This window comes from Erpetoichthys calabaricus, chromosome 17 (genome assembly GCF_900747795.2).
Source record: "Erpetoichthys calabaricus chromosome 17, fErpCal1.3, whole genome shotgun sequence".
NCBI classification, from domain to species: Eukaryota; Metazoa; Chordata; class Cladistia; order Polypteriformes; family Polypteridae; genus Erpetoichthys; species Erpetoichthys calabaricus.
The window spans coordinates 38,688,966-38,702,024 of NC_041410.2; the positions used below are offsets into that span (position 1 = coordinate 38,688,966).

At 40.6% G+C, this 13,059-nt stretch overlaps 1 protein-coding gene across 1 annotated transcript in view; it reads right to left on the reverse strand.

Moving 5' to 3' along the window:
• Positions 1–13,059, reverse strand: part of ntrk3a (neurotrophic tyrosine kinase, receptor, type 3a) — a 948,732-nt gene that overhangs the window by 472,962 nt on the left and 462,711 nt on the right. The window contains exon 10 of the mRNA XM_028822657.2: positions 423–525. Coding sequence (XP_028678490.2) covers positions 423–525 — 103 coding nt within the window. The remainder of the gene's footprint in view (positions 1–422; positions 526–13,059) is intronic.

The window sequence follows — 13,059 nt, forward strand, 5'->3', positions numbered from 1 at the left end:
GGGTAGCCACTAAAATAATTCCCCTCTATAATGTATTAAAATATTAGTCAAGCCAGCAATGAAAAGAAATATACGGTTGACCCCACTAACAAGTAAAGTAGCAGCAAGTCCAAAGCTGAGGGTGACCAAAAAATTTGCATTCTGGCAGATAACAGAAAGCCAAACATCTTGCAAAGCAAAAAGCAAAATAATTAAAAAAACAAACAAACTGTCATTTAAAATCATTTGTGTACTTACTACATAAAATCATTTTCATCCATTGTGTGGTTCTAATTACACTTTTGGCATCCTCATTTAAATCATTTTTTGCCCCAAGCTTTTTATAAATCAAAAGCTGCATCTTTTAAGCGGTAAATACAAAGCACCGAGTCCTTTGCTTAGAGTATGTAGTACAGACACATTGAAACCATTTTTTGACTTACCTTTCATTCCAAACTTTGAGCGACGGCCGTACTTGTTAATGAGGACAAAAAGAACCACAAGGAGAACACATGCAAATCCGGCAAGGCCAACTGCAATTGACACCTGGTAAAAAAGAAAAGGCATAGGACTTGGGTTAGTAAAAGTAGCAAGGACCAAAGAGTAAAATATGTTTTTGTTTTAACAATGCCAGGTTGAGATGGACTGTTACTCCCATTGAAAGGCACTTTTGGCATCTCCTCAGATGTCTGATCACCTCTCGATATTCCTGCTTCTGACTCACAAGCAGGAATACTGAGAGGTGGGAGGAGCTTGTAAGAAGTTTGGTTCATTGGTGGATTAAAGAGGTGGTCGAAACATTGAAAGACTGTTTTGACTCAGAGAATTGGGACTTTTTATGGAAACTGTATCAAATCTTGATCAGCAGTAGTCACGGTCATGGAATTCCTCCAAAACTGTGGAGTTTACTTTGTCCCTATAAAAAAAACAATCTGTACATTTCCTTAAAAGAAACTGTGGACCACCAGTAACATTGGCATTTCTGGACAGAAACATAAAAGAAATGTAGTTATAACCTTGGAAAGCAGTTAAAACTGTTAAATATCAGTATAGGGATTAGCCAGAGACTCTGTACAGCGGGAGGTATGATGAACATAAAGTTTGTCAGAGTCCGCAGTTGCTTATGGATTGCAAACTAATGCCTAATCCAATCTCTATCTATATCTTGTCTTTAGATAAACATTATACTTTCTATTCCAAAGCTGATTGCAGTAACAAACTGCTAACCAGGAGAGTTGCCCGCAGCACTGCATGATTCATTCTTTTGTGCTTCTCTGGATAATGTAAGGAGGATTTATAATCATGTCAATGTCCATAAAGTATCTGGCCTTGACGCAATTTCAGCACACATTTTAAAAACCTGTAGTAAGCAATTAGTTTCTTTTTTCAATGACTAACTTCAAAATAAGAGAGTTTGTGGTTCCATTCTGTCTCAAAAAAATACAACAAATCCCCCGGTACCAAAGACACCAAAAGTAAACTGTGGCACTCATTCCTATTGTGATAAAATGCTTTGACAGACTGATGTTTGTACACATTATTCATAAAATTCCAGATTGATGTTTCCCTTGCACTTCATACCACCATGGTACACCTGGTGAATAATAACTGATATGCCAGAGTGATGTTTATAGACTGCTTTTCACCATGTAATACTGCCAAACCAGCAAAGCTGATCATCAAAGTCCTCAAACTGGGACTCAGTATAACCCTTGCTAGTGGGATTTTAGACTAACACAAACAAGTAAAGGTGGACTAGAAGTATTCCTTCCTCTGCACTGATCCTCAACATAATACTCCTCACAGGGTGAGTTCAGACCACTGCGTTATGTACATATGACAGCTCCAACTTCATCATTAAATTTGCTGATGACGCCACCATTACAGGCCTGATCACCAACAATGACGAGGTGGTTTAAAAAGAACAGATTTGTCTTCTTACACAGTGGTACCAACAATCTGCCCCTTAATGTCAGTAAAACCAACAAACTGCTCAAAGGCTTCTGGAAACAGAAGGCAGGCCATACTGCCATCAATATTAGAAGGGTCTTATGAGATGGTTTTCACCACCCCTGATGACCTGAAGTGGGCACAAAACATCTCAGCTACAGTGAAAAAGGCTCACCAATCTGGTATGTAGATGGGCAGATCCACAGCTTAAGAAGCAGGGGCCCATTTTTAAATAAATAATTCTAATTGCCACACTTGTGTCTTTGGGTGGGAACGCAGTAGAGTGGTTCCCGTGTGCGATGCGGGACCGGACAGCCCTGCATTTAGGGCACAGGTCGAAGATTGCACCTGACCCAAATTGGTGCTGGGAGCTGCTGACTGGCACAGCTGTGCCATGCACCCCCCAACGTGAGTGTTAGAGAGGGAGAACAAAAAGGTGTGTGCTAAAAGGTGAGTGTTAAAAGGAAAACGTGAGTGTTAGAGAGGGAGAACAAAAGGGAAACATAGAAGTGAAGTTAAAGGAAGACGAGTGAAATAGGCAGGAAGACTAGAGAGACAATCAAGAGCGTGAGTGAGCAAGTGACTTGAGAGAGAGAAAGGACAGGCAGCCAGGAAGGAGACCCCCTTGAGGGGAAGGTGAGGCTGATGGATTGAACGCTCTGGGAGTGTTGAGTGTTGAAAGGGACGACTTGCTATGTAAGTCCGGGAAGACAGTGGAAGACGATGAGGCTCAGATTGGGAACCCCAATGCAAGCACCATGGCCTTTGGAGTCCTCATCCTAGGTCCGGAGTGGGAGCTTTGTTGTAGCCATGAAATGGCAGGGTCCCGGAACCTGTGGAAAGCCGGCTGTGTCAGTTGGCAAGGTGGCTCCTCTGCTGCAAGGCCCCGTATGGGATGAGCAGAGAAGACGTTGATATTGAAGGGGTGCACCAGGGATTTGTTTTTTAAAGACAGTTTTCTGCCTGTATTTTAACAGATTTTCACATTTTTGGATTTAACCTCCACATCATTGTCATTTTTATGCATTATTTATTGAACATTTGCGAAAGCATTGCACTATTTGTTTGGACACTTTTGTTTTTGAATTGTTGCAAAAAAAATCACCTAATCACTTTTGAACCTTACCCTAACTTTGTGTGTGTCCTCATTCGCTGGCTCATCCCAGTCATGATGATCGAGGTTGTCGGGTTCAAGTGGTTTGAAAAATGAATCAGGGGGTATGGAGCTGACCCGTACTGTCACACTTTTTTTGATGTCTGAAGAAACCCCTATTTTAACTATCTGTCCAGAAATACTGTCATAGGGTCCTCAGTCAAGTGTATTGCCACTGGTGGCACTACATTCTAGAATGTTACCTCCTAAAATACTTCAGAGTGTGGTGAAGATGGCATAGACTATTACTGGCACATAACTGCCTTCTGTTCAGGATATATACCAGTTGCTGCCTTAGAAATGCAAACAGTATAATTAAAGAACTCATTAGGCACAATCACGTTTCTCTGTCCTCCCATCTGGCAAACAGAAAAGGACAATTAGCACAGCACACGTAGATTAAGAGACAGTTTGGTCCACAGGTCATACAATTATTCACAGCCATCATATAGTGACAAAAGTTGTGGTGTCTATGTGATGGTACAGGTTGGCCCCACTTTATTGGGTCACACCAAGAGCCTCTTCAACCCACCACCACCAATAGTCATGACTGGAATGAGCTGAACAGATGAAGACAAACACACCAAGCGAGAGGATGGTGAGAAGTGCTCAAGTGCTTTTATTAAAGAAATCAAAATAATAAGTGTCCAAAAAGTGCTGTGCAAAGTTCCTAAATAATCTATAAAAACAGGCGAGATGTGGAGGTTAAAATGATCAAATAAATAAAGAATCCATAAAAACAAGCTTAAAACAACTGCCGGGAAACTGTCTTCTGTTAAATGCCCAGTGCCTCTTCTTATACCAATGCCTCCTCTATTTATCCTGGAAGGGACCTCACAACACAGGAGACATCCTACCGGCAAGTTCCGCTGACTGCAGCTGACAGAATACATGTGTTTGAATGAGAGGGAGGTCAGTGGAATGGTGAGGATGCAAGGAGTAGAGGTGGCGAAGGTGGATGAGTTTAAATACTTAGGATCAACATTACAGAGTAATGGGAAGAGAGGTGAAAAAGAGAGTGCAGGCAGGGTGGAATGGGTGGAGAAGAGTGTCAGGAGTGATTTGTGACAGACGGGTATCAGCAAGAGTGAAAGGGAAGGTCTACAGGACGATAGTAAGACCAGATATGTTATATGGGTTGGAGACAGGGGCACTGACCAATAAACAGGAGACAGAGCTGAATGTGGCAGAGTTAAAGACGCTTAGATTTGCATTGAGTGTGACGAGGATGGATAGGATTACAAATGAGTACATTAGAGATTCAGCTCAAGTTGGATGGTTGGGAGACAAATTCAGAGAGGCGAGATTGTGTTGGTTTGGACATGTGCAGATGCTGAGTATATAGGGAGAAGGATGTTAAAAATAGAGATACCAGGCAAGAGGAAAATAGGAAGGCCTAAGAGAAGGTTTATGGAAGTGGTGAGAGAAGACATGCAGGTGTTGGGTGTGACACAGCAAGATGCGTAGGACAGGAAGACATGGAAAAAGATGATCCGCTGTGGCAGCCCCTAACGGGAGCAAGCAAAAGAAGAAGAATTATTATTATTATTAATATTAATAATAATAATATTTGTGTAACTGCTAATGAGGGAGATAATCACAGAACATGGACAGAATGCATTAATAGATTATCCACCCATTTTTTGAAGCAGTCATTCAATTAACATTTTATTAAAATATTTTTAACTATTTGTGTCATTGCCATTTGTGTCATTGATTTTATTTAGGCACCTTTTAATTTATTTATTAATCCTGCACAATTATTATTTTATTTTGAACTTCAGATTATTATAATTTATTGTGCACTTTGTCAGAAATGAACACATTTTTGAAGAAAAGGCAGTTTCTGGTAAACACCAGAGATTTAAACGAGTTACCCTGAATTAGATACCAGTTTTTCCAAAGACAATATGAGGCAACTTGTTTCATCTTGTCAGATTTCAAAGATTGCTTTTCTGAAATCTCTCCTTTGTTTACAGTTTCTGCTGCCAATATGCTACTTAAAGCGTATCTCTCCCTGTTTTGTTTGTTATTCACACGTCCTGGGTCATTAAACAGGGGATTGCTCCTGGATCAATTTCCTTACTCGTCACTCAGAGGAAAGGCTGCAGCATTCTGACCGACTGACACATTGCAGTGCGTGTCTGTGCTGCTTAATAATACATCGTGTCGAAAGCAGAAAACAGGACTTTACATTCAGACAGCTACCCACGTCAGTGAGGCTTTTTCAAAGCAGACTGGAGATTTCCTAATCAAGTCAGAAGACTGCTCTGAATGTTACCCAGTAATCTTCACTGACTGGAGCATTTTGCATCCTATGCTTTAACACAGGATGTTGCTTCAGTTCAGTAACACTGATGACACCTGTCATTATTGCTATATCTGACATCTGTCATTACTGTTATATCTGCCATGTTGTTCTCAAGGGAAATCCTCTTCACCTTGAGGTGAAAGTTTAAAGGGACGTGCCAAGAAATAAAACTGAAACGTGAAAAAAATAAAACAGAGACTAAACTCCTATTGCTATAATCCATTCTTGGTTAATGCAAAGGATGAAGTATTACCAATGCTTTTAACATCTGCTAGAAATAACTATATTGTCAGATTGATGACTGAAAAAATATTTTGTAATCTTGGTTTCAATGGGACAAAGAATGTACAGCAAACTGAGAACACTAAAGAAATCAAGAAAATGTTTGGATAAATGAGTGAATCAAACTATATTGAGCAATTAGTAAGCAATTCATGTTTTTCCTTCTTAATGTCATGTATTAAAACATTTGCCAGTGCTACTTGTTAAGTTTGTTGGCTACTATATGACACTAACCTGAATCCAGCCCTGCAAGTAGGCCCACCATTAAAAACCTCACACTGTTCCATTCCATCTGAACTAGTGTGGTGCTGAGGTGTAGGGCTGCAACTCGAGTCCTAATCTGGGATCCTAAGGTGGTTTGTCATTTGGTGGGTGCGCCAACATGCTGTATGAGTGCATACTCCTATGGCCCAAAGAAGAGATCAAAGTGACTCTGAGGGAGCATTGATTATTGGGCATGTGTTTAAATAAAGTAGGCGGCACTGGTGGTCAATGTTTCACAAGTTGATGTTGGCATGGAAGTCAAAACGGAAGACTTCATCACCTAGGAGGAAAACTCTACACAAAAGCCTAAATTCCTTGACTGTAATGTCCAATCCTTGATGAAAGAAAAGTTCATTTAAATACAAATGTCAACATAAGTTTGAATTAGGAAATATCATCAAGAACTTCATAGTGTGGGATACTATAGTCAGGAGGTGGTTGAGAAATCCCTTATTACACCAAACAAAAAGGCAAATTTACAAGCAAATTTGTGCAAATGACACAAACAGCAGTACTCAAATTAGCTCATTAGAACTTCTCCTCAGGTTCTTTATACTGCTTTTTCTATTATAATGGAACATTTCTTTTGTTTGTCACATAAATCATCTCACCCTTTTCTCTAAGTTGGAGTGGATGTGTCATGCATGAACTCATTGTCAGACCACTGCGCTTTAATTGTTGTTGGTGCCGACGCCAGGATCCACTTCACAGCATGGCTGGTGTAATGTAGGTCCAACATTATTCTTTTCTTGCAAACCAATTTTTTTTGCTTTCTTTGTTTTATTTGTAATTAGCACAAAGCATATTAGGCTTTTAACTGGAAGTACATTTAAAAAAAAAAAAAAAGAATGTATTTAAATATGACTAGATAGGTCATCCTTTATCTTGTTCTCTATCAAGAGATGAGTATATTGTGACATCCCGTTGAATAAACACACTCAGGAGCTGCTTGTCCGGGGGAGTCTTCCAAATGCCGACTGGCTTTTTATTGAATATACCGCGATATAAACGGTGCCCTACCGCTACCTGTTGTCTGGGTCATGGGGACACCTCCAAAATAAGAAAAATAATTCACCTTCGTCCTATCTACCTCTGAACTGTTCGCTCCCTTCACCACTTGATGCTGTCTTCCTTTCGCTCCAGCAACAACTACCACTTCCAACCACCATTTATTCCACGCACCGTTAATTAATCCTGATCCCTGTCACTCAGCTCTCTCTCTAGGGAGGTGCCCCAAGCCCTTACAGAAAGTGCTCCAACCCCAACACTGCTTCCACCCCCTACAGCCCATGCAAAAGTTCGCTGATGACACTACTATCGTGGGCTGCATCAGGAGTGGGCAGGAGGAGGAGTATAGGGACCTAATCAATGAGTTTGTTAAATGGTGCAACTCAAACCACCTACACCTGAATACCAGCAAAACCAAGGAGCTGGTGGTGGATTTTAGGAGGCCCAGACCCCTCATGGACCCTGTGATCATCAGAGGTGACTGTGTGCAGATGGTGCAGACCTATAAATATCTGGGAGTGCAGCTGGATGATAAATTAGACTGGACTGCCAATACTGATGCTCTGTGTAAGAAAGGACAGAGCCAGTTATACTTCCTTAGAAGGTTGGCATCCTTCAACATCTGCAATAAGATGCTGCAAATGTTCTATCAGATGGTTGTGGCGAGCGCCCTCTTCTACGCGGTGGTGTGCTGGGGAGGCAGCATTAAGAAGAAAGACGCCTCACGCCTGGACAAACTGGTGAGGAAGGCAGGCTCTATTGTTGGCACGGAGCTGGACAGTTTGACATCTGTGGCAGAGCGAAGGGCGCTCAGCAGGCTCCTATCAATTATGGAGAATCCATTGCATCCACTAAACAGTGTCATCTCCAGACAGAAGAGCAGCTTCAGCGACAGACTGCTGTCACTGTCCTGCTCCACTGACAGACTGAGAAGATCGTTCCTCCCCCAAACTATGCGACTCTTCAATTCCACCCTTGGGGGGCGGGAAACATTAACATTATACAAAGATATTGTCTGTTTTTTACCTGCATGATTATCAATCTTTAATTTAATATTGTTTTTTGTATCAGTAAGGTGCTGGTGGAGTATGTGAATTTCCCCTTGGGATTAATAAAGTATCTATCTATCTATCTATCTATCTATCTATCTATCTATCTATCTATCTATCTATGGCAAGACACGTCACAATATGTTGTGCACAGCTCAAAAAAAGTCTAGTAGCCCAATAATAAATGGTTCTCTGTTATGGTGTGATGCACTCTGATCTGGTATGATTTAAGCCCTTAGATTTACTTAGAGGGCAAGTTAAAGGTAATAACAAAACATTCTGAGCCTAAAGACCATTATTTTCCTGATATTAGTGCAAATTAACAAGATTAAATTGTCCCCATCTGTGGGGCACAAAAATGATGTAGGAAAATACACTATGGCCCTCACACTCACCCAGTACGTATGGTGTTTTCCACCACCATAATCCAAACAGTACATGTCCTAATGAAGATAAAATGATGAGGAGATACCAAAGTAGAAGGTGAGACAAAAGGTAAGGGAGAATGCTTGTGTGACTTGAAATGGGCAAGTAAATGATGACTATGAACAACGTCTTCTTCTACAAACAGCTGTAGTGATGCATGACTAATTCTTTAATATTTATTTTGAGTTTCTTTATGTGTGTAGCCCTTCATAGTATGCTGGACTAGTAAAAAAATACTGGTGAGAGATCTGTGGGATGTTCCTCTAATCACTATACACAATATTCTCCTTGTTATACTGATAAAATAATCAACCATAAATCTAGTAGGGCGGCACGGTGGCGCAGTGGGTAGCGCTGCTGCCTCGCAGTTGGGAGATCTGGGGACCCGGGTTCACTTCCCGGGTCCTCCCTGCGTGGAGTTTGCATGTTCTCCCCGTGTCTGCGTGGGTTTCCTCCGGGCACTCCGGTTTCCTCCCACAGTCCAAAGACATGCAGGTTAGGTGGATTGGCGATTCTAAATTGGCCCTAGTGTGTGCTTGGTGTGTGGGTGTGTTTGTGTGTGTCCTGCGGTGGGTTGGCACCCTGCCCGGGATTGGTTCCCTGCCTTGTGCCCTGTGTTGGCTGGGATTGGCTCCAGCAGACCCCCGTGACCCTGTGTTCGGATTCAGCGGGTTGGAAAATGGATGGATGGATGGATAAATCTAGTAAGTAAGATACTGTTGCGGAACCACTTTAACCACTTTGTAAAAAAAAACATCTAAAAATATCAAAATGTTATAAGAAACTAAAAATATTGTTTTGCATTACAGGGATTTTGATTATATGGGATTCTAAACTGCAAATTAAAGTAAAAGAGGGCATTGGTGTCATAGAAATGGAGTCAGGTACTTAATGTGTGTGTGCCTAGATTCCTTTATCATAGGCCTGCTTTTTATAAGGATGGTCTACAAGTGAGAATGTATGCGTAATGGAGGATAAGCACCTTTATCTTAACTTTTATTTTTTACTTCTAATAAAAGAGACACTATACAAAAGATTCACTACATGTGCTCCTTTTTACCAGCACTCCTGTAAACTTCTCCAATTCATTAAAAGCTATAGAGGTAGAGGAAGGAGCAATTTTCTATTGATCATGTGCAGCTTTCAGTAAAGTGCGATGTGTTCTTTGTGTTTGACTCCTCGTTCATGAAATTATATACCGTAACAAACCGTTGAGCCCGTAAATGCTGTTTTGGCTTGTGAAATTGTACCCACAAGATTATAAAAATCTAACTATAATTCTTGAGTGACTGCACCAGTTGTTCAATCCCAAACTGTTTATTCATGCAATTAATAGCTTTTATTTACTTGCTGTGTAAGTTTATTAAAACTTACATTTGATATTTATTTGGTATCAGAGAATTCAATGATGCATGCATTGTTTAAAAAATAAATGACAAGAGATACTGCATAGATGCAGTTAAACTAGTTCACTGACTGAGTTAAGGAGCAGAAAGGCTTCAGTTGAGTTAATCTCTAACCATTTTCAAACTTTTGTTTCAGCATAGGTCACAGGGAGCTTAATCTTGAAGTACTGTACTATACATTTTTGACATGGCTTCTTGGGTTGTCACATTTTATTTTGCTAGCTAAATGTGAAGAACTAAGATTCTAAATAGGGAATAAAATATAACTTTCATTTAGATGCTAAAAACATTACAAAATAGTAAGGTCAGAACTGTACATACTGTATATTGGATTTTCTGAGCTCTTTGAAGGGTCTTTGTCATTGTCGGTGACTTCCCATATACGCAAAAACATAGGCAATAGCTCCAGCCAAAACAATTCTTACCCCAGTTGTAATAAAAATACCAAGAATCCTTTAACAATTGATTCTAGTTTGGACATAAAAAGTCAGCCCTAAGAAGAACTAATTTATCCCAAATTTAGGAGGTCAGTCCAGACTAATGGCTAGAGTAGGGGTCCCCAACTCCGGTCCTGGAGGTCCCCAGTAGCTGCAGGTTTTCATTTTTACCCTTTTCTTAATTAGTTGCCTGTTTTTCCTGCTAATTAACTTCTTTTGAATTAATTTTCATTGACTTGGTTTTTAAGATTTGTTCCTCTACATTTCTTCATTACTCCTCTGAATTGTTTCATTTCTTTCCTTAAATGGCACTCAAACAGAAATGAAATGTGATGTGAGTGAGCCAACAGAAGACCAACTAAGGCAGGGCCTCAAACTCCAACCACTTTCACTCCAACCAGTTGCTTAATTAGGTGCCGAGTCTTGTTGTTAATTAAACCCGTTCTTTACATCGTTGCTGCTCTCATTGTGCATTAGCATACATTTTCAAAATTGTTGATTTTCTCTTTTCTAAGAGCATTCTTAAAATATGTTGGGGACCTGAGCAGATCAACATTCCTGAGACCTTCATCTTTCTTTATTTTCAGATATTGTATGATGGATACAGTTTGCTGGTTATGTTTTGGCTCATTTTGTATCTCGTTATTGTTTAGCTGCTAATTAAAGAAAAAGAAACAATTAAGGGGGTCTGAGTCTTCAAGAGCAATCAATTAAAATTAAGTCAAAAGAAGTTAATTAGCAGCAAAAACAGGACACTCATTCAGAAAAGGGTTAGAATGAAAACCTGCAGCCACTGGGGCCCTCCAGGACCGGAGTTGGGGACCTCTGGGCTACTTTTAGAGATAGTGTGTGACGATGGCCTTTAAAAGTACTCCGCTGGTAGAACTGTGATCATTGCCACCTAAGGAGCTCTGTTACACCTTATTGTTGGAGTAGCTAGTCCAAAGATGGAAAGGACAAAGATATAGAGCAAGGGTAAAAGTCAGGTGGAAAGAATTCAGAACTGGCCTGCCTCCATATGTGTGGAATGTTCACTCACTTTTAAATAAAGATACAAGGATTTAAAGTATGGACATTCTAATTACAGGGCCTCGATAGAGTCCTGCATTGTTATTTTTCTTCACTACCTCCCAATGCCCGGGAGTGGGTAATTTGCTTAGATGTTCTCAGGCTCCATCTCCGGAATCGAACCCTGATTCCCCATTACCCATGGTCACCACAATGGGCACAGAAAGTACCATCAACAGTTGATAGGGCTAACATTTGAATGAGTCGTCGCCACAGCGGGGAGCGCGCAATCAGCCCGAGGTTACCTAGAGTCACCAAAGCTGGCTGGTTGTGGGGGCCCGGGTGGGTCTTTAGTCTGATAAATATACGCATCCCCGCTGGGCGGGAGTCAGTGCTCTGCCAAATATCAATTACAAAGTTAAAACTATAACAAAGCATTCTCCTGATTGTCAAATGCACTGAGAAAGAACCTGCATCCTCTGTGGTCCACGCCCAAGTTTGCCAAACCTTACAAATGCACTGCACTGAGTATTTCATCCCAGCAGATGTCACACAGACAGTGCAGGCTGCACAGTGTACAATATTAGTCAAACACAAAGCTGTTTTTGAAAAATCACACCTGCCTCTGCATAGGCACTGGCCAGGTTGTATTAGGGATTTTAGCCCTGAGCATTTAACACGACAAGGAACCTCTGTTGAAAATTGCTTCATCATCCTCCATTCCACACATTTGTTACTCATTTCAAGACCTGGTTATTCCAATTATTTGATCAATGGGGGAGGCAAAACTTGCAATAACAGCATGAGACACAAGTCAAGACCCTCAATGAGGAAACAGTTTATCAGAGGGTCTACTGATGCATATCTTGCTGACACTCATGCACAAAGGAAGACCTTTGAACTTTAACCTACAGGACTTCAGCATGTGGAAGGAAACTATAGTATGCATATAATATGCAAACTCCACACTGTAACTGACAAATTTATGGAACTGAACACTGTCCCCCACAACTGTGAGACAGCAGCTCTAACCACTCATCTCGATTCTAGGTTACCAAAATCAAAAGAACAGTTGATCCCTGCAGTACTGGCCAAACTTACTCCCAGATGTAACTTTAGTGCATTATAAGGTACTCTCCCAAGTACGCTCACAGAATGATCAGTTAGCCTTACTTGTGTATCTTTGGGATACCCCAGAGTACATGAAGAAAGCATCTGCATGGAGACAATACTTAGCAACTTGGGACTATAAAGGAAACAGCACTAACCACATGCCACTGTAACACTCCTAATTTAGATATCAGGTTATGTAAATATTACAGTCAACAATTCAATGCAACAAGAAGCACTTCACGAATCATTTCAGAAAGTGATACCCTAGTGTAGTGTGTTTTTGCTTAAGACTTTGTAAATGAGGTTTGTGGAAATCCAAACATAATATAACCCTAATCACATTTTGCTGTTTCTTGTCTGCTTCCATTTAGTTAAGAGTCAATGTATTTCTGTTAGGAGCTTACTTGATAACATTAAGTATGAAATCTGACTGTAGGCATGAATAACAAATCCTATAACACGCACTGAAATCTGCTTGTTGTGTGCCCTGATGTCCTGGTTAACTGCAGGGTGCATGGTAATTCAACCAAATCCATGGAAAAAGGGCTTTATTGTGCTGTTAGGTTAGCATCTTGAGAGAGAGAGATTATGAACTTTGTAGCTTGATTAATTGTGTCCATCTTCAAGCTAGACTCATCTTTGAACATTGACATATTTTGTAGTTCTGTTTTTG